Source organism: Rhincodon typus, chromosome 4 (genome assembly GCF_021869965.1).
Source record: "Rhincodon typus isolate 14 chromosome 4, sRhiTyp1.1, whole genome shotgun sequence".
Classification (NCBI taxonomy): domain Eukaryota; kingdom Metazoa; phylum Chordata; class Chondrichthyes; order Orectolobiformes; family Rhincodontidae; genus Rhincodon; species Rhincodon typus.
Genome location: NC_063335.1, coordinates 1,743,073 through 1,766,492, shown reverse-complemented (window position 1 = coordinate 1,766,492; position 23,420 = coordinate 1,743,073). Strand labels below are relative to the sequence as shown.

The following is a 23,420-nucleotide window of genomic DNA, read 5'->3' as shown; positions in this document are numbered from 1 at the left end:
TCAACAGGTATATGACAGCACTACCAGTCTTTGCTTCTCAGAGGCACCGCATGCACAAGTTAAGGTTATTAACGGCTGGATGTTTTCAGTCAGGTTAGTTTGCCAGAGAAGGGTCTGAAGAAGGGTCTAGGCCCGAAACGTCAGCTTTCCTGCTCCTCTGATGCTGCTTGGCCTGCTGTGTTCATCCAGCTCGACATCTTGCTATCTCAGGTTATTTTGCCAGTTCTCTTTGCAGTAAAACGGCTCCCTCTGCTGATCAACAGTGTTATGCATTTCACTTCACTATAAGTTTCAACAAATAGTCATAGATTCATGCAATGCAGAAACAGACCTGTCAATCTAACTCATCCATACCAACCAGTCATTCCCCAATCTGACATAGTCCCACTTGCCAGCATTTGGCCCAATTTCCTCTAAACCCTTCCTATTCATATACCTATCCAGATGCAGTTTGTGGGCGGCATGGTGACTCAGTGGTTAGCACTGCTGCCTCACCAGGAACCCAGGTTTGATTCCAGCCTCGGATGACTGCCTGTGTGGAGTTTGCATGCTCTCCCCGTGTCTGCATGGCTTTCCTCTGCTCCAGTTTCCTCCCACAGTCCAAGGATGTGCAGGTTAGGTGGATTGGCCATGCTAAATTGCCCGTTGTGTTCAGGGATGTATAGATTAGGTGGGTTATGCGGGATGGATCTGAGTGAGATGCTCTGAGGATCAGTGTGGACCTGTTGGGCCGAAGCACCTGTTTCCACACTGTAGGGTTTTTATGCCTTTGAAATGTTGTAATTATACCTGCCTCCACCACTTTCTCTCGCAGGTTATTCCAAACACACACTACCCTCTGTGTGAAAAAGTTACCCCTCAGGTCTTTTTTAAATCTTTCCCCATTGCACCTTAAACCTATGACTTCTAGTTTTGGAATCTCCCATCTTAGGAAAAAGACAGTGGCTATTCACCATATCCATTCCCCTGAAGATCTTATAAACCTTTATAAGGTCATCCCTCAGCCTCTGATGCTCCAGGGAAAAAAAAAAACAGCCTTTTCAGCCTCTCCTATACTCCAACTCTTCCGTCCTGGCAACGTCATTGTAAATCTTTTCTGCACTCTCTCAAGTTTAACAACATCCTTCCTACAGAAAGACAACCAGAATTGTAAGCGGTATTCTAAAAGTGGCCTCACCAATGCCCTATATAGCCGCAACACAATGTCCCAACTCCAATACTCAATGTTCTGACCAATGATGACAAGCATGCCTAATGCTTTCTTCATCCTGCCACTCTAGGTGGTGTAGTGGACAGTGAAAATTACCTCAGAATACACAAGATCTTGATCAGATGGGCTAATGGGCTGAGGAGTGGCAGATGGAGTTTAATTTGGATAAATGTGAGGTGTTGCATTTTGGAAAGACAAACCAAGGCAGGATTTGTACAGTGAAAGATAGAGTCCTGGGGAGTGTTGCTGAACAAAGAAACCCAGGGATGCAGGTACTGCATCTCTTATCCCACCATGGCAATGCGAAAACCCAGATTTTGCAAACAGGACTATAGTCTCACATGAATTGAATGTACACTGTTGGCTCACAGCTCTTAGGTCTTAATTCTCATTACTTTCTGGGAATAATAATACATATGTCAAGTAGACACAGTCAAGAGCATGTGGGTTGCTAGGGTCAGAGTAGAGACAGTGGGTTACTATTTCCATAATGATGAAGAGCGATTTGTTGTTTATGTTTCTGACAGGGTCAACATTTAAGTGCCATAAGCACCACCTACTAAGATGATGTCATACAGACTTGTATATAAAACAGCTTTGGATCTCAAAAGAGTGAGATCTAACATCTTTTACAGAAAATTTGAGGAAAACCAATGCATATCGTATTAATGTAACCTGTAACTAAATGCTAACATGCAATAATCTATCTCTTGTTATCTACAAGTGACACTTCTAGTTAGCCTAGAAGTGGTTTTTCCTCTATCACACTAGACCCAGGCTGCCTAGTTTTCTACACTTTTCAAAGAATCCCTACTGTGTGGTAGAAGGCCATTCAGCCCATTGAGTCCATTGAATCTCCAAAGAGCATCCCACCCAGACCCACTCGTTACCCTATCCCTGCATTTTCCACCCCAGACACTATGGGCAATCTAGCATAGCCAATCCACCTAACCTGCACATCTTTGGACTATGGGAAGAAACCTGCACAGACATGGGGAGAATGCACAAACTCCACACAGTCACATGAGGCTGGAATTGAACCCGGGACCCTGGTGCTGTGTGGCAGCAGTGCTAACCACTGAGCCAACATGCTACCTACTTAAAGAATATAGTGATAGAAAACTTGACCGCAATCAGCAGGTCATCCAACAGTGATCCAATGTGCCCATACAACATGCTAGTCAGCAGATTTGATGTGACCATTAATACAACACACAGTGAACAGTGGTGTAATAGCTTCAGACTGATACAAGAGCAAGGCAGAAGAAACCTTCTCGGCAATTTACAACAAGAAGTGTACTCCATTGAACGGCAAAAGCACTTAAGCTCTGATAAGAGACACAGTGCAACAGGATAGATAGCATTCTCCAGGAGGAGGAGCATTCATAACTGCATTGCAATGGGGTGGTCTGTGCAAATGGTGCCTGGTTGGAGTTCAGCAGTGAGTATGACATCGACAACTTCATGAGTAAAGTTTGAAATCCCTGATAGGCCAGAGGAAACTTCAAAATGGCAGTGAAACTCAGGCTGGAAAAGCAAGAAGTCAAAAATTACTTAGGGCTCACATCAAGTGATGCTGCCAGTGACTGAACACCAGAAGGCTACAGAAAGGGAAGTAAAAAACCACAAAATAAATATCACCCTGAGGTCACTGACCCAGGAACACCAGGAAGCCAGTATTAAAGTGATAACATAGGCCAGATTAAAAGCCTAAGCAGACCTTATCTAACAGGCAAAGAAGGTTTGCGAGACTTTATTCAGGCGATTGTAAAAGTGAAAGATCCTTCATTCTGCTGGCAGTAAAAGCTGAAATCATTCATTTAAACATGGAGGAATGGGAATCCTCCATTTCGATCATAAAACACAGGACCATCCAATACAGCAGTAAAAAGGCAGAATGGCTGTTACTGGGAAATAAGACTTTTACGTAAGCAACATATATAGCCACATTATGAAGGTATTGCATCAGAAATAGCATTGATATGGAGTCTTACTTTCAAAAATAGGCAAAGGAAAACACAGAATTTGTCAACCTTTTCCCATTTGGGATCTGAATCCAAAGTAAAGAGGAATGAAGATGTGGACTTCACATTGATCCATCACCCTCAGTGAGGCCAATATTTTGAATCATAGAACATAGAACAATACAGCACAGTACAGGTCCTTCGGCCCACGATGTTGTGCCGAACTTTTACCCTAAACCTAAGGTCTAACTAACCTCCACCCCTATCTTATACTATCATCCATATGCCTATCTAATAGCCGCTTAAATGCCCCTAATGAGGCCGACTCCACTACCCTCTCCGGCAATGCATTCCATGCTCCCACCACTCTCTGAGTAAAGAACCTACCTCTGACGTCTCCCCTATATCTACCTCCACTCACTTTAAAACTATGCCCCCTCGTAATAGCTACCTCCACCCCAGGAAAAAGTCTCTGGCTGTCCACTCTATCTATACCTCTGATCATTTTGTACACCTCTATCAAGTCAAAGCCAGGTTATTTCCCAACCTCGCTCAGAAAAAAATCAATTCATTTCATAGGGGTATGTTGTACTACTCAACTATGAGTTCTTCACTTACCAAGTCACTTTTTAAACCAACTCTAATACAATGGTCGGCAATTTCCATTTACACCCACAATTAATATCTTCTTCATTGATCACTCTAAAAGACAAATTGTATCACCAGTCAGCATCAGGCACTGACACTCCAACGTCTCTCAATATCTTTATTAGTTTACCTCCTTGCTTAGAAGAATAAGGAAATACATAGAAACGTAGAAGATAGGAGCAGGAAAACGGCATACGGCCCTTAGAGCCTGCTCCACCATTCTTCATGATCATGGCTGATCATCCAACTCAATAGCCTAATCCTGCTTTCTCCCCATAATATTTGATCCCATTCACCTCAAGTGCTATATTTAGTCGCTTCTTGAATACATTCAATGTTTTGGCATCAACTGCTTCCTGTGGTAATGAGTTCCACAGGCTCACCACTCTTTGGGTGAAGAAATGTCTCCTCATCTCCGTCTAAATCATTTACCCCGAATCCTTGTACTGTGATCCCTGGTTCTGGAACACCCACCATCGGGAACATCCTTTTCAGTCCCATTAGAATTTTATAAGTGTCTATGAGATCCCCCCTCATTCATCTGAACTCCACTGAAAACAATCCCAACCTAGTCAATCTCTCCTCATATGTCAGACCCACCATCCTCGGAATCAGCCTGGTAAACCTTCGCTGCACTCCCTCCAGAGCAAGAGCATCCTTCCTCAGAAAAGGATACCAAAATTGCACACAGTTTTTCAGGTGTGGTCTCACCAAGGTCCTGTACTACTGCAACAACACATCCCTGCCCCTGTACTCAAAACCTCTTACAATGAAGGCCAACATACCATTTGCCTACTTTACCACCTGCTGCATCTGCATGCTTACCTTCAGCGAGTGGTGCACAAGGACACCCAGGTCCCGCTGCACACTCCCCTCTTCCAATTTACAACCATTCAGGTAGCAATCTGCCTTCTTGTCTTTGCTGCTGAAGTGAATAACCTCACATTAATCCAAATTATCCTGCATCTGCCATCGATTTGCCCACTCACCCAACCTGTCGAGATCATGCTGAAGGATTTCTGCATCCTCATCATAGTTCACCCTCCTATCCAACTTGGTATCATCTGCAAACTTGGAGATGTTACATTTTGTTCCCTCATCCAAATCATTAATATATATTGTGAATAGCTGGGGTCCCAGCAACAACCCCTGTGGCACCCCACTAGTTACAGCCTGCCAATTTGAAAAGGACCCATTAATTCCTACTCTTTGTTTCCTCTCTGTCAGCCCATTTCCTATCTATCTCAATACACTTCTCCCAATCCCATGCACTTTAATCTTGCACATTAATTTCTTATGTGGAACTCTGTCAAATGCTTTCTGAAAGTCCAAATATACTACTTTGACTACCTTTCCCTTGTCAACTCTACTGGTTATATCTTCATAGAATTCCAACAGATTTGTCAAGCATAATTTCCCCTTCATAAATCCATGCTGACTCTGTCGGATCCTGCCATTGCTTTCTAAATGCTCTTCTATTAAATCCTTGACAACTAATTCGAGAATTTTCCCTACTACCGATGTTAGGCTCACCGGTCTATAAATCCCAGTTTTCTCTCTACCTCCCTTTTTGAATACTGGAGTGACATTAGCCACCCTCCAATCTGCAGGGACTGTTTCAGAGTCTATAGAATCCTGGAAGATGACAAACAAAGCATCCACTATTTCTAAAGCTATTTTCTTAAGCACTCTGAGATGTAGATCATTAGGCCCAGAGGATTTATTGGCCTTCTATCCCAACAATTTTCCCATTTCTCTACTAATGTTGATCTGGGTCAATTCTTCCCTCTCACTAAATCTTGCATCCTCCAATAATTCTGGTAACTGATCTGTGTCCTCTTTTTTGAAGACAGAACCAAAGTATGTATATAAGGTTTAGGAAACAAGGATTGGAAAAGGCTCTAGAGGGATACAAGTTAGCCAGGAAGGAGCTGAAGAAAAGGCTTAAGAGAGCTATAAGGGGGCATGAGAAAACCTTGGCAGATAGGATCAAGAAAAACCCCAAGGCTTTTTACGTGTATGTGAGGAATAAGAGAATGGCCAGAGAAAGGGTAGGGCCGATCAAGGATTGTAAAGGGAATTTGTGTACGGAGCCTAAAGAGACGGGAGAGATCCTTAATGAATACTTTTCTTCAGTAATCACAACTGAGAGGGACCTAGTTGTAGGGGAGGACAGTGTGAAACAGGCTGGTAGGCTAGAGGAGGTAGATGTTAGTAAGGAAAATGTACTAGGAATTTTGAGGAACTTGAAGATAGATAAGTCCCCTGGGCCTGATGGGATTTATCCAAGGATTCTATGGGAAATGAGGGAAGAGATCGCAGGACCTTTGGCAATGATCTTTTCGTCCTCACTTTCCACGGGTATAGTGCCGGAAGATTGGAGTGAGGAAAACTCATTCCCTTGTCAAAAAAGGGAATAGGGATAACCCCGGAAATTACAGGCCAGTTAATCTTACTTCAGTGGTGGGTAAATTATTGGAAAGGGCTCTGAGAGATAGGATTTATGATCACTTGGAAAGGCACAGTTTGATTCATGATAGCCAGCATGGATTTGTGAGGGGTAGATCACGCCTCACAAACCTTATTGAATTCTTTGAAGAGGTGACCATACACGTGGATGAAGGTAGAGCAGTGGATGTGGTATACATGGATTTACGTAAGGCGTTTGATAAGGTTCCCCATGGTAGGCTCATGCAGAAAGTAAGGAGGCATGGGATAGGGGGAAATGTGGCAGATTGGATTCAGAATTGGCTGACCCTTAGAAGACAAAGGGTGGTAGTGTACGGAAAATATTCAACATGGTGCTCAGTTACGAGTGGTGTGCCACAAGGATCTGTTCTGGGTCCTCTTCTATTTGTGATTTTTGTAAATGATTTGGATGTAGGAGTGGAAGGGTGGATTAGTAAGTTCGCAGACGATACGAAGGTGGGTTGAGTTGTGGATAGTGCAGAGGGCTGTTCTAGGTTACAAGGGGACATTGATAGGATGCAGAGCTGGGCTGAGAAGTGGCAGATGGAGTTTAACCCTGAAAAGTGTGAGGTGATTCATTTTGGAAGGACAAATTTGAAAGCAGAATACAGGGTTAACGGAAAGTTTCTTGGCAGTGTGGAGGAGCAGAGGGATCTCAGGGTTCGTGTCCACAGTTCCCTGAAAGCTGCCACCCAGGTGGATAGAGTTGTTAAGCAGGCGTATGGTGTGCTAGCTTTCATTAATAGAGGGATTGAGTTCAAGAGCCGTGAAGTTATGCTCCAGCTATACAAAACCCTGGTTCGGTCACATCTGAAGTATTGTGTCCAGTTCTGGTCACCTCATTACAGGAAAGATGTGGAAGCGTTGGAAAAGGTGCAGAGGAGATTTACCAGGATGTTGCCTGGAATGAGGGAAGGTCTTACAAGGAAAGGTTGAGAGAGCTAAGGCTTTTCTCTTTAGAACTACGAAGGATGAGAGGTGACTTGATAGAGGTGTACAAAATGATCAGAGGTATAGATAGAGTGGATAGCCAGAGACTTTCCTCGGGTAAAGGTAGCTATTACGAGGGGGCATGGTTTTAAAGTGAGTGGAGGTAGATATAGGGGAGACGTCAGAGGTAGGTTCTTTACTCAGAGAGTGGTAGGGACGTGAAATGCATTGCTGGAGAGGGTAGTGGAGTCGGCCTCATTAGGGGCATTTAAGCGGCTAATAGATAGGCATATGGATGATAGTATAAGGTAGGGATGGAGGTTAGACCTTAGGTTTAGGGTAAAAGTTCGGCACAACATCGTGGGCCGAAGGGCCCATACTGTGCTGTACAGTTCTGTGTTCTATGTTCCATATTCTATGTATTCAGTTCCTCAGCCATTTCTTTGTCCCCTATTATACATTCCCCCGTTTCTGTCTGTAGGGGACCTACGTTTGTCTTTACCAATCTCTTTCTCTTTATGTACCCATAGAAACTCTTAGCGTCAGTCTTTATGTACCCTGCAAGCTTACTTTCATATACTATTTTCCCCTTCTTAATCAATCCCTCGGTCCTTCTTTGCTGAATTCTAAACTACTCCCAATCCTCAGATTTATTATTTTTCTTAGCCAATCTGTATTTTTCTTCCTTGGATTGGATACTATCTCTTATTTCCTTTGTACGCCAAGGATTGGCCCTCTTACCCATTTTGCTTTTGTGACAGTCAGGAATAAACAGTTGTTGCAGTTCCCCCATGTGTTCCTTGAATGTTTGCCATTGCCTATGTACTGTCAGCCCTTTAAGTAACTCTCCCTAATCTACCACGGCCAACTCACGCCTCATATCCTCATAGCTTCCTTTATTAAGGTTCAGCACCTTAGACTCCGAAACAACAACCTCATTCTCCATCTTGATAAAAAGTTCTATCATGTTAAGATTGCTCTTCCCCAAGGGGTATCACACAGCTAGATTGGCAATGATTCCCTTCTCATTACACAGCACCCCGTCTAAGATGGCCTGCTCTCTAGTTGGTTCCTCCACAAATTGGTCAAGAAAACCATTCCATATACACTCCAGAAATTCCTCCTCTACAGCATAGTGGCTGATTTGATTTGCCCAATCTATATGCAGATTAAAATCAATCAAGATCACTGATATTCCCTTATCACATGCATCTCTAATTCCCTGTTTAATGCCAGACTCGACATCACTACTGCAGTTTGGGGGTCTATATATGACACGTAATAATGTTTTTTGCCCCTTGGTATTTCTCAACCCTACCCATACAGACTCCACATTGTCAGAGCTAATATCCTTTCTCACTATTGTTTTAATTTCCTCCTTAACCAGCAATGCTGCTCCATCACCTTTTCCTTTCTGCCTGTCCTTCCTAAATACTGAATACCCTGGGACCTTCAGCTCCCATCCCTGGTCACCTTTGCAGCCATGTCGTACCCGTTTACATCTATCTGCACAATTAGTTCATCCACTTTATTGCAAATGCTCTGTGCATTAAGGCACAAAGCCTTTAAGCTTGTCCTTTTAACAGTGTTTGTCTCCTCCTTGTTTTTCTCCATAGCCCTGTTTGAATCTTGTCCTTGGTTTCTCAGCCTATCACTTTTCTTATTACCTTTTCTAGCTTTTGTTTTTGTCCTTGCTGCCTTCTTCTCTGACTCTTTACATAGTTTCCCATTCCCCTGGCAAATTAGTTTAAACCCTCCCCAACCACTCTAGCAAAGACTCCCCCTAGGACATCAGTCCCAGTTCTGTCCAGGTGTAACCCGTCCAATTTGTACAGGTCCCACATCCTCCAGAACCGGTTCCAATGTCCCAGGAATCTGAAACCCTCCCCCGACACCATCTTTTCAGCCACGTATTCATCCGATATATCCTGTCATTTCTCCTCTGGCTAGCATGTGGCACCAGTAGTAATCCCGAGATCACTACCTTTGAGGTCCAATTTCTTAACTTTCTTCCTAGCTCCCTGTATTCTGCCTTTAGGACTTCATCCCTTTTATTACCTATATTGTTTGTACCGATTTGTACCACAACCACTGGCTGTTCACCCTCCTCCTTCAGAATTCCTGTACCCGCTGCGGGACATCCTTGACCCTAGCAACAGGGAAGCAACATACCATCCTGGGGTCTTGTTTGCGGCCACAGAAACGCCTGTCTATTCCCCTTACAATTGAGTCCTCTATGACTAATGCCCTGGCACATTTTTTACCCCTTCCCTCTGCAGCAGAACCAACCTTGGTGCAACAAGTTTGGCTGCTGCTGCTTTCCCTTGCGAAGTCATTCTCCTCAACATTATCCAAAATGGTATATCTGTTTTGCAAGGGAATGGCCACAATACGGTTCCATCTGAGATAAAATATCCAGAAATTCCAGTAGTCTGATTCTCTTCATTAATAATCCAGGCAGCATGCCGAGTGAATCACGCAATCCTTGCAGAGAAGCAAACAGACCAGCAGCGTTCCTTAGTGGGACTCGGACATAAACAAGAAAATGTTTTTTTCTCGTCTATACTGAAGTAGGAGTAAGGATCTATGTTCTATTTATTTAAGGTAAACTTGTGGGCTCAGGTCTCTGCTTGGGCACTATGTGGGGATCTTAGACACTCCTAGCAGACTGGATGACCATGTGTGAAGGAGGTACCTGTGGCTAACCACCAGACTGAAGAACAGCAGGGGAATTGAGTTTAAGAGCCGTGAGGGTATGCTGCAGCTCTATAAAACTTTGGTTAGACCACACTTGGAATATTGTGTTCAGTTCTGGTCACCTCATTACAGCAAAGATTTGGAAGCTTTAGAAAGGGTGTAGAGGAGATTTACCAGGATGCTGCCTGGACTGGAGGGCAGGTCTTATGAGGAAAGGTTGAGGGAGCTCGGGCTTTTTTCATTGGAGCGAAGAAGGATGAGAGGTGACTTGATAGAGGTGTACAAGACGATGAGAGGCATAGATAGAGTGGATAGTCAGAGACTTTTTCCCGGGGCGGAAATGACTATTATGAGGGGACATAATTTTAAGGTGATTGGAGGAAAGTATAGGGAGATGTCAGAGGTAGGTTCCTCACACAGAGAATGATGGGCGTGTGGAATGCGCTGTCGGCAGTGGTGGTGGAGTCAGATACTTTAGAGACTTTTAAACGACTCTTGGATAGACATATGGAGGATAGTAAAAGGTAGAGTAAGCAAGGTAGATTGATTTTAGTAGGGTAATAGGTCAGCACAACATCGTGGGCCGAAGGGCCTGTACTGTGCTGTACTGTTCTATGTTCTATGTAATATAACCAGGTTGGTAGTGTGCGAAACCCCCAGAAGCATCTCGCTTGCAAACAACTTTTCAGTCTTGGAAAATGGTGAGAAGAATTGTTCCTCTGTGGAGGCCTTGCCACTGTGGATGGTTGAACTGCTCAAGAGGGCGAGGAAGAAGTGTGGAAGTGTAATAGTGGTAGGAGATTTGTTAGTGAAGAGAGTAGACAGTTGCTTTCGGCGTCATATATGTGACTCCAGGATGGCAACTTGCCTCCCAGGTGCCAGGGTTAACGATGTCACAGAAAAGCTGCAGGGCATTGAGGTGTAGAGTGTTTAATCAGAGGTCAAGGTCCATATTGGGACCAATGACATGGGAAGGAGGAGAAATGAGGTCCTGCAAGCAACTTCAGGAAACTGAACAAGAGAACTTACAGGTAATAATCTCTAGATTACTCCCAGTACCATGTAGCGTTAAGTATAGGAACAGAAGGATAGAGCACATGAATGCGTGGCTGAAGACATTGTAAAGAAGGGAGATCTTTGATTCAAGAGGCTTTGGGTCCATTTCTGGGTGAGGTGGAAACTGTACAAATTGGAAAAGTTACATTTAAACAGGAAAGGCCCAAATCCCCACGGGAAGGTTTGCTAATGCTATAGATATAAAGTAGATTGTCAGGGGTATGGGATCCTGACAAGTAATGTGGTGGTTGTTGTTGTTGTTGGCGGGGGGGTAGTGTGGTGGTGTTGCAGGGGAGTGGAGATGAAATTGGACATTAAAACACTCATGACTCTGGAAAGCGGAGGAAATATAGACTATGTAAGAAAGAAGTGAATTTACCAAGGCTAGATGGAAAAAACTGAGGGCAGAGATAGATGTGTGAGAATATGAGATCATAGCTATGACCAAGACTTGGCTGAAAGATGGGCAGTATTGACATAATTTAGAATCGTATTGACAATATTAATTAAGGAATCAATTCTAGCTGTGAAATGGGATAATATCTCGGAAGGATCAACAGAGACCATATAGGCAGAAGTAAAAAACAGAAAAGGGTCAAACATGCTATTGGGTGTGTTTTACCAACCCTTAACAGTCAAAAGGGGAGACAGTAGTTCAAATATGTAATCAAATTTCAGCAAAATGTAAGTATTAAAAGGCAGTAGTAGTATGGAACTTTAACGATGCAAACATTAAACGGGATAGTTTTAATGTGCAACGTAGGGAGTGAAGAAAATTCCTAAACTGCATCCAGCATTACTCTTTTTAGTCACAATGTATATAGCCCAACAAGGGAGGGTACAGTCCTGAACTTAAAATTCAGAAATGAGCCCAAGCAGATGGAAGGCATATCAGTAGGGGAGCATTTTGGAGATAGTGACAATAACTCAATTATGTTTAGGACAGTTATGGAAAAGGATAAAGGATAAAAGTTTCAAATGGGGGAAAGGCTAATTTAATAAAGTAAGCCATAATTTGGCACAAGTGGACTGGTAGCAGCTACCTGTAGATAGAATGGTGTCACAGCAATAAGAGGTATTCAAAAAGGAAATAGTAAGAGTGCAGGGCAACTATGTTTCTGTAAAGACAAGGGGCAGGACCAAGACCACAGAACTCTGGATGTCAAGGGACATAAAGGGGAGGTAAAGAAAGAGAAGCTTATGCCAGATACTGATGTCCCAATATGTCTCCAGATGAGCATAAAAAGTGCAGAGAAGAATTTGGAAAGGAAATTAGGAAAGCAAAGACAATGCATGAGAAAGTATTAGTGAACTGAATAAAGGAAAATCCAAACTTTGTTAATTACATAAAGAGCATGAGAATAACTAGAGAAAGAGTAGGGCCTATTAAAGGGGAGGCGATGGCCTAGTGGTATTCTCGCTAGATTATTAATCCAGAAACTCAGCTAATGTTCTGGGGACCCTGGTACAAATCCCGCCACACCAAATGGTGGAATTGGAATTCATTAATAAAAAAATCTGGAATTAAGAACCTACTGATGACCATGAAACCATGATTGATGGAAAAACCCACCTGGTTCACTAATGTCCTGAAGGGAAGGAAATCTGGACAGGCCTACATGTGACTGCAGACCCACAGCAATGTGGTTGACCCTCTGAAATGGCCTAGCAAGCCATTTAGTTGTACCAATCGCTACAAAGTGTCAAAGAAATGAAACCAGACAGATCACCTGGCATCGACCTAGGCACCAGAAAAGACACTGCAAAGTCCTCCTTACTAACATCTGGGGGCTAGTGCCAAAATTGGGAGAGCTGTCTCACAGACCAGTCAAGCATTAGCCTGATATAATCATACTCACGGAATCATTACATACAGGCAATGTCCCAGATACCACCATCACCATTCTTGGATATGTCCTGTCCCACTGGCAGGACAGAACCGGCAGAGGCGTTAGTATAGTGGTATATAGTCAAGATGAAGTTGCCTTAGGAATACTCAATATTGAGTCTAAACCCATGAAGTCTCATGGCTTCAGGTTAAACATGGACAAGAATGAATCGGTACTCCTCCATGTTGACCAACACTTGGAGTAAGGACTAAGGAAAACAAGGGCACAAAATGTACTCTGAATGGAGGATTTCAATATCCACCACCAAGAGTGGCTCAGCAGCAGTACTACTGCTGGTTGAGCTGGTTGGGACCGAAAGGATATCGCTGTTAGGCTGGGTCTGCAGCAGGTGGTGAGGGAACAAACAAGAGGGAAACATGTACTGACCTCATCCTTACCAATCTGCTGGCTGCAAATGCATCTGTCCATGATGGTATCAGTAAGAGTGACCATTGCACAGTCATTCTGGAGACGAAGTCCCACTTCACATTGAGAATAACCCCCATCGTATTGTGTGGCACAGACTTCAAACAGATCTAGCAATTCAAAACTGGGCATCCATGAGGCACTGTGGGCCATCAACAGCAGCAGAATTGTACTCCAGCACAATCTGTAACCTCATGAATCGGCATTTTCCCCACTCAACCATTACCATCAAGCCAGGGGATCAACTGGTTCAGTGAAGAGTGCAGGAGGGAAAGCCAGGAGCAGCACCTGGGCATATCTGAAGATGAGGTGTCAAACAGGACTAGTTGCATGCCAAACAACATAAGCAACAATGAGAGTCAGAGCAAAGCAATCTCACAACCAATGGATCAGATCTAAGCACTGCAGTCCTGCCACATCCAATCGTGAATGGTGGCAATTAAACAACTCACTGGAGGAAATATCCACAAATATCCCCATCCTCAATGATGGAAGAGTCCAGCACATCAGTGCAAAAGATAAAGCTGAAGCATTCGCAGCAATCTTTAGCCAAAACTGCTGAGTGAATGCTCCATCTCGGCCTCCTCCAGTGGTCCCCAGCATTACAGATACTAGTCTTCAGCCAATTCAATTTGATCCATGTGATATTAAGAAACAGCTGGGGACACTGGATACTGCAAATGCTACAAACCCTGACAACATTCTGGCAATAGTACCAAAGACTTGTGCTCCAGAACTTGCCACTCCCCTAACCAAGCTCTTCAGTACAGTTACAATACTGGTATCTGCCCAACAATGTGGAAAATTGCCCAAGTATGTCCTGTACATAAAAAGCAGGACAAATCCAAACCAGCCAATTACCATCCCATCAGTCTACTTTCAATCATTAGTAACGTGATGGAAGGTGTAATCAATTGTGCACTCAAGCAGTTCAGGAGTGCCCAGTTTGGCTTCTGCCAGGGCCATTCTGCTCCTGACCTCATTACAGCCTTGGCTCAAACATGGACAAAAGAGCTGAATTCCAGAGGTGAGGTGAGAGTGACAGCCCATGATATCAAGGCCGCATTCAACAGAGCATGGCATCGAGGAGCCCTGCAAAAATGGAATCAATGGATATCTTGGGCAAACTTTCCCCTGGTTAAAGTCATACCTGGCACACAGGAAGATGGTTGCGGTAGTTGGAGGTCAGTCATCTCAGCTACAGGACATCTCTGCAAGAGTTCCTCAAGGGTAGTGTCCTAGGCCCAACCATCTTCAGCTGCTTCATCAATGACCTTCCCTCCATCATAATGTCAGAAGTGGGGATGTTCACTGATATTTGCACAACATTCAGCACTATTCATGACTCCTTAGAACCTGAAGCAGTCCATGCTCAAATACAACAAGATCTTGACAATATCCAGGCTTAGGCTGACAAGTGGCAATAAACATTCACAACACATGAATGCCAGGCTATGACCATCACCATAATGAGACAATCTAACTAAACCCCTTTGACATTCAATGGTGTTAACAATCTCTGAATCCCCCACTATTAACATCCTGGGGGTTACCATTGACCAGAAACTCAACTGGATGCACCACATAAACACAGTGTCTACAACAGCAGGTCAGAGGCTAGGAATACTGCAGCAAGTAGTTCACCCAGAGAGAGTTAGGCCCCTTAAAGATCAAAGAGGTCATCCTTGTGTTCAACCTCAGGAGATGGGAGAGATAGTAAATGAATATTTCACGTGAGTTTATACTGTGGAGAAAGAAATGGAAGCTAGAGAACTCAGGGAAATAAATACTGATGTTTTGAAAACAATCCACATTACAGAAGACGAAGTGCTGGAGGTCCGAGAAAATATAAAGATGGATAACTGGCTCTGGCTCCTGATCTAGTGTATCCCAGGATGTTGTGGGAAGTTAGAAAGGAAATTGCAGGGCCCCTTTCAGAAATATTTGTATCATCTATAACTACAGGTGAGCTGCCAGACAACTGGAGAGTGGCTAATGTTGTGCGTTTGTTTAAGAAGGGATGTAAGGAAAAGTCTAGGAACTACAGACCTGTGAGTGTGACTTCCGTGGTAGGTAAGTTGTTGTAAATGATTCTGAAAGAGAGGATTTATGTGCATTTGAAGAGGCAAGTGCGAGGGAAGTCGTGTCTCACAAACTTGATTCAGTTTTTTGAGAAATTAATCAAGACGATTGATTGGAGCAGAGCGGTAGATGTTATTTACTTGGACTTTACTAAAGCCTTTGAAAGGTTCTGCATGATAGACTATTTAGTAAAGTTAGCCGATATGGTATTCATGGTGAGCTTGCCAATTGGATATAAAATTTGTTTAACGGCAGTAGTCAGAGAGTGGTATTGGAGGGTTGTTTTTTGGACTGGAGGCCTGTTACCAGCAGTGTTCCACAGGGATTGGTGCTGGGTCCACTTTTGTTTGTCATTAATATAAATGATCTAAATAAGAATATTAAAGGCATGGTTTAGTAAGTTTGCAGATGACACCAAAATTGGTGGGATAGTGGACAATGAAGAAGGTCATCTAAGATTATAAGGACATCTTGATCAATTGAGTCAATGGGCTGAAGAGTGGCAGAAGGTGTTTAATACAGAAAACTGCGAGGTATTGCATTTTGTTAAAAAACGAAGGTAGGACTTACACAATTAGAAGTAGGGCCTTGGGTAATGTTGTAGAACAGAGAGCCTTGAGATTCAGGTAAATAATTCTTTGAAGTTCACGTCATGTGTGAACAGGGCAGTTAGGAAGGAGATAAGCTAACTTTCATTGATCAAACATTTGAGTATAGGAGTTAGGGCGTCATGTTGAGATTGTACAGGACATTAGTGAGTACTGTGTCCAGTTCTAGTCGTCCTGGTATAGGAAAGATATTATTAAGCTGGAGAGCGTCTTGTGGCTTAGTCCAGGACTAGGAGGCGCTTTTTTAAAATTAGGGATTGCCCTTTTAAGACAGCTGAGGAGAATTGTTTGTAGACAAATTGAGCTACTTTTTACGCCTCAGAAGACAGTGGAGGTGGGGTAATTAAATATTTTTAAATCAGAGAGTTGTAGGCAAAGGAATCAGGGGTTACTCTTTGTAGATGAGATTGGTTGGTGTTCTGAATTTCACAATCGGTCATGATTTTATTGAATGGCAGGGTAAACTTGACAAGCTGAATGGTTTAGTTTTGCCCCTAGTTTGTATGTTTGTACTTTTGTAAGGGACAGTAACAAGAGGAACAAACGTATGGTGATTTGCAGAAGAACGAGAAGTGACTTGAAAAAAATTACACAGCAAGTGGCTGTGATCTGGATAGTGCGAAGGTGGTGAAAGCAGATTCAGTACTAACTTTCAAAGTAACTACTTGAAAGAAAAGCAAAGTCAAAGGTGCATGGGGGAAAGAGGAAGGAAATGGGATTAGTTGGATACACTTAAAATTCAGACAGCACAAAAACAGTGGACTGAATGGCCTCATTCCATGTTCATTATTCCAGAACTGATCAATGAATTATAATCTGTAATGCAAAATGACCAAACTTACCTCCCTCCACCCACCCAGACACTCTCATATATTCCCAGCCCCCAGCAACCCACTTCCCACCAATCTCACAAATTCTCCCAACATCCACACCTCTCCAACCAAACCACAGATTACCATGTACAGCCCAAATCACAACCCCTCAGCCACCACACTCCCCACACTCCCACCATTGTCCCCCACTACAACTACTACTACTACCACCATTGCCCCACTCCATCACTCCATCACTATCCAACCCACAGCCCCACCAATCCCAAAACCCTCCAGCATTCCACTAATCTCACCCACCAATTACCCTACATGCTGCCACCCCAATGCACTCCGTAACTTCCTCCTCCAACTTCAGTATGCCCCTCATACCCAACGCAACCAGACACACTACAACCCCCTCAAACCCTATACTCTATCACAACGCCTGAAACTCTGCTCCTTAACACACACCCCTGCAACCCATCCCCATTCCCCCACAAACTAACTCTCAGTTCAGGATACTGCAGCTAATAATCCACCCTCTAGTCATCAAAAATATAGGGCACCAGATTGTGCAATTACCAACCTGAACCATGAAAAATAATCTTTCATGCTAACCTTCCACCATATTCATGACCAGTGTTAATAATTATTCAACTTGCTGCTCTTCTCAGTTGGCAACTTAACCTATCCTGTTTCTCAGTATTGCTTTTATCTACTCTTTTGTTTTTTTTTAAACTTACGAGACAAATTTGCCAACTTCTACTTGCAATACAGGATCCTGCAGTTGAAGCTCTAGGATTAACTCTTCTGGATGATGTGCTGCTCCAGGTTTAGCAGGCTGTGGAGAATAGATACGCAGAATTCCCTTATAACCGCCAACAATAATTTTGTCTGGAAACAGCAGAAAATAATCAATTTAATGACATTGTTTATTTGAATAGATCATGAAGCATAAACACATCTGCAAATAATTCTATGATCAGAAGTAATATTAACTTGCAAAATCAATGAAGTTTTGACCGGGGATTTACAGGGTACAATTTATCCAAGATGAGGCAATGTAAAATCACAGAGCATCCTGTAGATTGAAATGATGATGTGAAATGTTGCAGAGGTTTCACATACTGCTTAACACAAAAGTGTAACCCAATCTTGGTGTACAGTTCCCCTAATTTGCTGGTTGTTAGGGCATTAAGCTCAAGTGGTTGTTTCATTTTTTTTATTTCATCTAAATAGGTGATTTCAGAAATCAAAAGTGATGTCACTTATCCAGATGCACCATTCACCTATCCTTTCTCCAGGTCATTAGGAGCATCATAGCACAACATATCTTTTCCTTGAATTGTCTAGATTAAATATGATCTGGTTGCAAATTTACTGTGCTATGATACAGCATCTACAGTTTGCTCCACTCATCACAAACAAAATTAGAAAGGAAGGTTTGGAGCATGACGGAGAAATTACTGGATGCAATGACAACTTAAAGACCTTTTGTAAAACAAACACTGATGACAAATCCTATAATTGATAAATATCAAAATTAAGGAATACATTTTTTTAGGCTGCCTAACTAAATTACTTCATTAAACCAGAGGAAGCAATATTGTTGGTCTCAATCATACTTACCATTTCCACTGTTGTCAACATCTGCCACGCATAAGCATCCTTGATCAAATTCCTCCTGCTCTCCTACAACTGTGGACCACCAGTCTCGAGCTTTAAACAAAGACATCTTCCTTCAACCTGAAACTACCAAAATAATGAAATGCTCAGACTGCTGAGACACAATGTTGTCTTTACAACAGTCTCAGGAAGATCATAGAATTTAAATTTTAGTACTCAAGGTAAAGACCCTCTCCCGATTTGCTCACCCTGCATCAGTTTTCAGCAACCTCAAATGAAAGTACAAAATACCCTACATTCTATGCCAAACTCAGAAGCGCTGTCCAAAGAGACTATTGCAATAACATAACATTGTTACCAAACAGACTCTTCCATCACCATCACTGGGTATGCCATGCTCCAGGTATATTGTCAGGAAGGAATGCCCTATGAGTCCTCAACACCTACTCCAGACCCCAAGCAGTCTCATAGCATCAAATTAAATATGGCAAAGACACCTCTTGCTGACTACTATCTCCCATTACTTGATGAATCACACACCTCTTGAAGAGGCACAAAGAGTAGAATGGGCATAAAAAGTACTTTGGGCGTTGGATTTTAATGTCCGTTAACACAGGTGGCTTGGAAACCACTACTCACCAAACTAATCTATAGGACTTATCTGCCAAACTGGGTCTGTAGAAATTGTCAAGGGGATCAAGAGTGAACAATCTATTGGCCTAGGTCTCACCAAGCTACCTGTCACAAATACTTGACATTATTGCTTGGCGATCTGGTGAAGTAAAAGTCCTGCCTTCACAGAAGATATCTTTCATCCTCCTGTTCTGTGTCAGCATCTATGTCAATTGGGACATGAAGGGTCTGCAAACCCCTCCAATTCCAGTTTACCAAGGGGAAAATGGATGTGAAGGTATAAAACAAAATTGTTAATATAATGCATGCTCAAATAAGCTTTGTGTGTCTTTTCCACTCACGCCAGGATGAATACGTTCTAGTTTTTTTTATTAAATTAATTCATGGGATGTGAGTTTTGCTTTTATTGCATACTCCTAATTGGCTGCACAAGCTGGTGGTGAGCTGCTGCAGTCCTTGGGATGTAGGGATAGCCACAGTGCTGCTAGGAATGGAGTTCCAGGATTTTGATTCAATAACAATGAAGGCATGAAACTATACTGGTAGGTCAGGATAGTTTGGCTTGGAGGAGAATTGCAGATGGTGCTCCCATGTACCTGTTGTCCTTATCCAGCTAGGTGGTAAAGGTTGCAGGTTTGGAAGGTGCATTTGGAGGAGCCTTAGTGAGTTACTGCATCTTACAGAAGGTACACACTGCTGGCACATTTTCAGTGGGGGAAGGAATAAATGTTGAAGGTGGTGGATTGGGTGCCAACCAAGATGGCTGCTTTATCCTTGATGGTGTTGAATCTCTTGAATATTGTTGAAGTTGCACTCATCCAGGGAAGTGAACAACATTCCATCACAATCCTGACTTGTTTTGTAGATGGTAAACAGACAGTGAATTACTTGCCACAAATTTCAAGCACCTGACTTGTCCAATTCAATTTCTGATCAATAATCACCCCAGGAAGCTGATAGCGGGGAATTCCATGATATCAACACCATTAAACATCAATGGGCAATGGTTGGATTCAGTCCCGTTGAAGATGGTCATTGCTTGGCACTCGTGTGGCATGATTGATACTTGATGTGTGAAGTGATTCATTTTGGAAGGTCAAATTTAAATGCAGAATACAGGGTTAATGGCAGGATTATTGGCAGTGTGGAAGAACAAGGGGATCTTGGGGTCCACGTCCATAGATCCCTCAAAGTTGCCACCCAAGTTGATAGGGTTATAAAGAAGGCGTAAGGTGTGTTGGCTTTCATTGGCAGGGGAATTGAGTTTAAGAGCTGCAAAGTTATGCTACAGTTCTATAAAATCCTGGTTAGACCACACTTGGAATATTGTGTTCAGTTCTGGTCGCCTCGTTACAGGAAGGATGTGGAAGCTTTACAGAGGGTGCAGAGGAGATTTACCAGGATGCTGCCTGGACTGGAGGGCAGGTCTTATGAGGAAAGGTTGAGGGAGCTTTTTTCATTGCAGCGAAGAAGGATGAGAGGTGACTTGATAGAGGTGTACAAGATGATGAGAGGCACAGATAGAATGGATAGCCAGAGACTTTTTCCCAGGGCCGAAGTGACTATTACGAGGGGACATAATTTTAAGGTGATTGGAGGAAGGTATAGGGGAGATGTCAGAGGTAGGTTCTTTACACAGAGAGTGGTGGGTGCGTGGAATGCACTGCTGGCGGTGGTAGTGGAGTCAGATACATTAGGGAATTATAGCGACTCTTGGGTAGGCACATGGATGATAGTAAAATGTAGGGTATGTAGGGTGGTTTGATCTTAGAGTAAGATAATAGGCCAGCACAACATCGTGGGCCGAAGGGTCTGTATTGTGCTGTACTGTTCTATGTTCTGTGTTCTATTGTTGTGTATGGACACAGGCTGCTTCAAGTATCTCAGGAGTCGCGAATGGTGCTGAACATTATAAATTGTCATCTAACATTCCCACTTCTGACTTGATGATGGAAGGGAGGTCATTGATTAAGCTGCTGAACATGGTTGGACACAAGACATTATCCTTGCAGTGAGACAACAAGGTGCAGGGCTGGATGAATACAGCAGGCCAAGCAGCATCATAGGAGCAGATGGGCTGATGTTTCAGGCCTAGACCCTTCATCAGAAAAGGGGGAGGGGAGATTTTGACCCTTGCAGTGATGCCCTCAGACTGCTTGGAATTAATCAACCTTTGTTGTTTTCCTCATCAGCGGGTGACTTGTTCTTCCAATAATTCGCTCGATGTATTTAGGTTGCTGTTTCTCCACATTAGCGAGACATTACCAAGAGTTTTAAGGGGCTTTAAACTCATTGCCGCATGTTTACAAAATGTTACAGGTTGTGACATAACTATTTAATCCCCTCAATAAACATCCAAATCACTGTACGGGTTAGAAGAGATAACCTTCTAGACCTAAATGATGCTGAAAATGACAACAAATACACAGGAGTTGTGTTTATCCGTTCGGATAAAGCGATCGACGTGGAGCCTAAATCAGCTTTGCAGTCTCAGCCTGAAGATGAAACTGCAGCGGGTCTTCTTGGATCGTTTCGAATTAGTGTGGAACGCTCCCCCGACACATGACAGTAGGCAATGCTCATGAAACCTGTTTCACAGCCTCATTTCATTCAGCTGATATTAGGGAATATTTGAAACTCTTCTATGACTCGGGGATGAAGGACCCAAGAGCGAGGGGAACTCAATGACCTGCACCCGGGTTGGACTGGCCTCGTTCCACACTCACACTCACACACAAGACACTCGCGGGCCATCGCTGCCTCCTGCCAGGGATGTTAGGGGGTGGAAATAGATCTGGTTGGAGTTAGGGGAAGCGGGATGGCGTCTAGTTGGGGTGGGAGGTGGAACTGGGTTGGGGACGGAAGGTGCAGCCTGTTCCACAGAAAAGACGTTCTCAGTGGAGAGGAGTCCTGATCCAGAGGGAAGGGGATGGGGTCCAGAGGTTTGTGGGGAACGGGAGGGCAAGGAGACTGGGTTTGTCAGCCTGGTCCGAGACGAGAGCTTTCGGTGCCGGAGGGAGGGAGACGGAGATGACAGGGTCGCTAAGGCCCGAGGATCAGTCACTCACCCGCTACCCGCTCCGCCGTTGTCATAGCGCCGCCGCGAGAGACGCACTCACACTGGCGGAGGGACGGAAGTTCCGGGCACCTGGCAGCAAGGTCTGATGGGAATTGTAGTTCTTTGCTGCCGAGTTTCTGCAAAACATCCTTAAGGCATTTTTCTGAAGAAGGCTCCAGACCCGAAACGTCAGCCTTCCTGCTCCTCTGATGCTGCCTGGCCTGCTGTGTTCATCCAGCTCTACACTGTGTTATCCTGAAGGCACTTCACGTCAGCTCTGATGAAGAGTCATCTAGACTCTAAACTTTAGCTTGCTCTCTCTCTCAATAGATACTGCTTGACCTGCTGTGATCTCCAGCATTTATTCTTTTCAGTTAAGACACCATCCATTCTCTTCCATGCATGTAGTCATAGAGACATCATAAACACACAAATGGCTGATTCCATACGTTAAAATGGTGATACTGTGTCACCCCAGAAATCTCATACTTATTACAGTCATTCTGGTGCTGAACACCATTTAGAGGAAGGGATGATTTTATCTGCAAACCATCCATTTTGATAGAGCCACCTGTCAGTTTTAATGCTAAAAAGTGTGTTCGTGGTCCAGCCAATGTGCAAAATCGGAGCTTGTGGAGAAAGCATTTGCAGAAACCATTCTTTATTATTTCTAACAGCAATTTGTTTTAATTTGCCTAGTTAAATATCAATTACTTATGAAGCATAAATTGCTTAAAGCTAATCATAATATAAACTTAAATTATTGATTAAATAATGAAACAATAAAAACCCTAAAATCATTACAGCACAGAAGCAAAGTAGAAACATTTGAGTAGGAAATAGTTAATAAAGCAAATAGGATCATGGGCTTTAGAAACACAAGCATCAGTACTACTTAGCCTTAACTAGAGTTCTGGTGTTACTTCCAGATACCACATTTCAGCAGGGATGCAAAGGCATTGGAGACTGAATGGCTCCAGTGATGAAGAGCTTCAGCTGTGTGGATAAATTGGAGAAGGTGGCTATGTCTCATTTAGTGAAGGTTGAAAGGAGATGTGATAGGCATGTGCCAAATCATGGGATAACAAGGTGTAGAGCTGGATGAACACAGCAGGAAATCATGTTAGGTCTGATAAGAATGAACCGTTTCTATTAGTGCAAGGTTTGATAACCAAATGACGTCCATGTAAAAATAGTGGCAAAATAAACAGATATAACATGCTGAAATAGCAAGGTGTAGAGCTGGATGAACACAGCAGGCCAAGCAGCATCATAGGAGCAGGAAGGCTGACGTTTCGGGCCTAGACCCTTC

General features: G+C 43.3%; 1 protein-coding gene across 1 annotated transcript in view; it reads right to left on the bottom strand.

The window, feature by feature from the left end:
- The window catches only part of bbs9 (Bardet-Biedl syndrome 9), a 492,952-nt gene extending 470,777 nt beyond the window's left edge, over nt 1-22,175 (bottom strand). The window contains exons 1-3 of the mRNA XM_048595604.1: nt 22,119-22,175; nt 18,421-18,543; nt 17,535-17,685 (exon numbers count right to left, since the gene is read on the bottom strand). Coding sequence (XP_048451561.1) covers nt 17,535-17,685; nt 18,421-18,526 — 257 coding nt within the window. The 5' untranslated portion in view covers nt 18,527-18,543; nt 22,119-22,175. The remainder of the gene's footprint in view (nt 1-17,534; nt 17,686-18,420; nt 18,544-22,118) is intronic.
- Nucleotides 22,176-23,420: the final 1,245 nt, after the last annotated feature.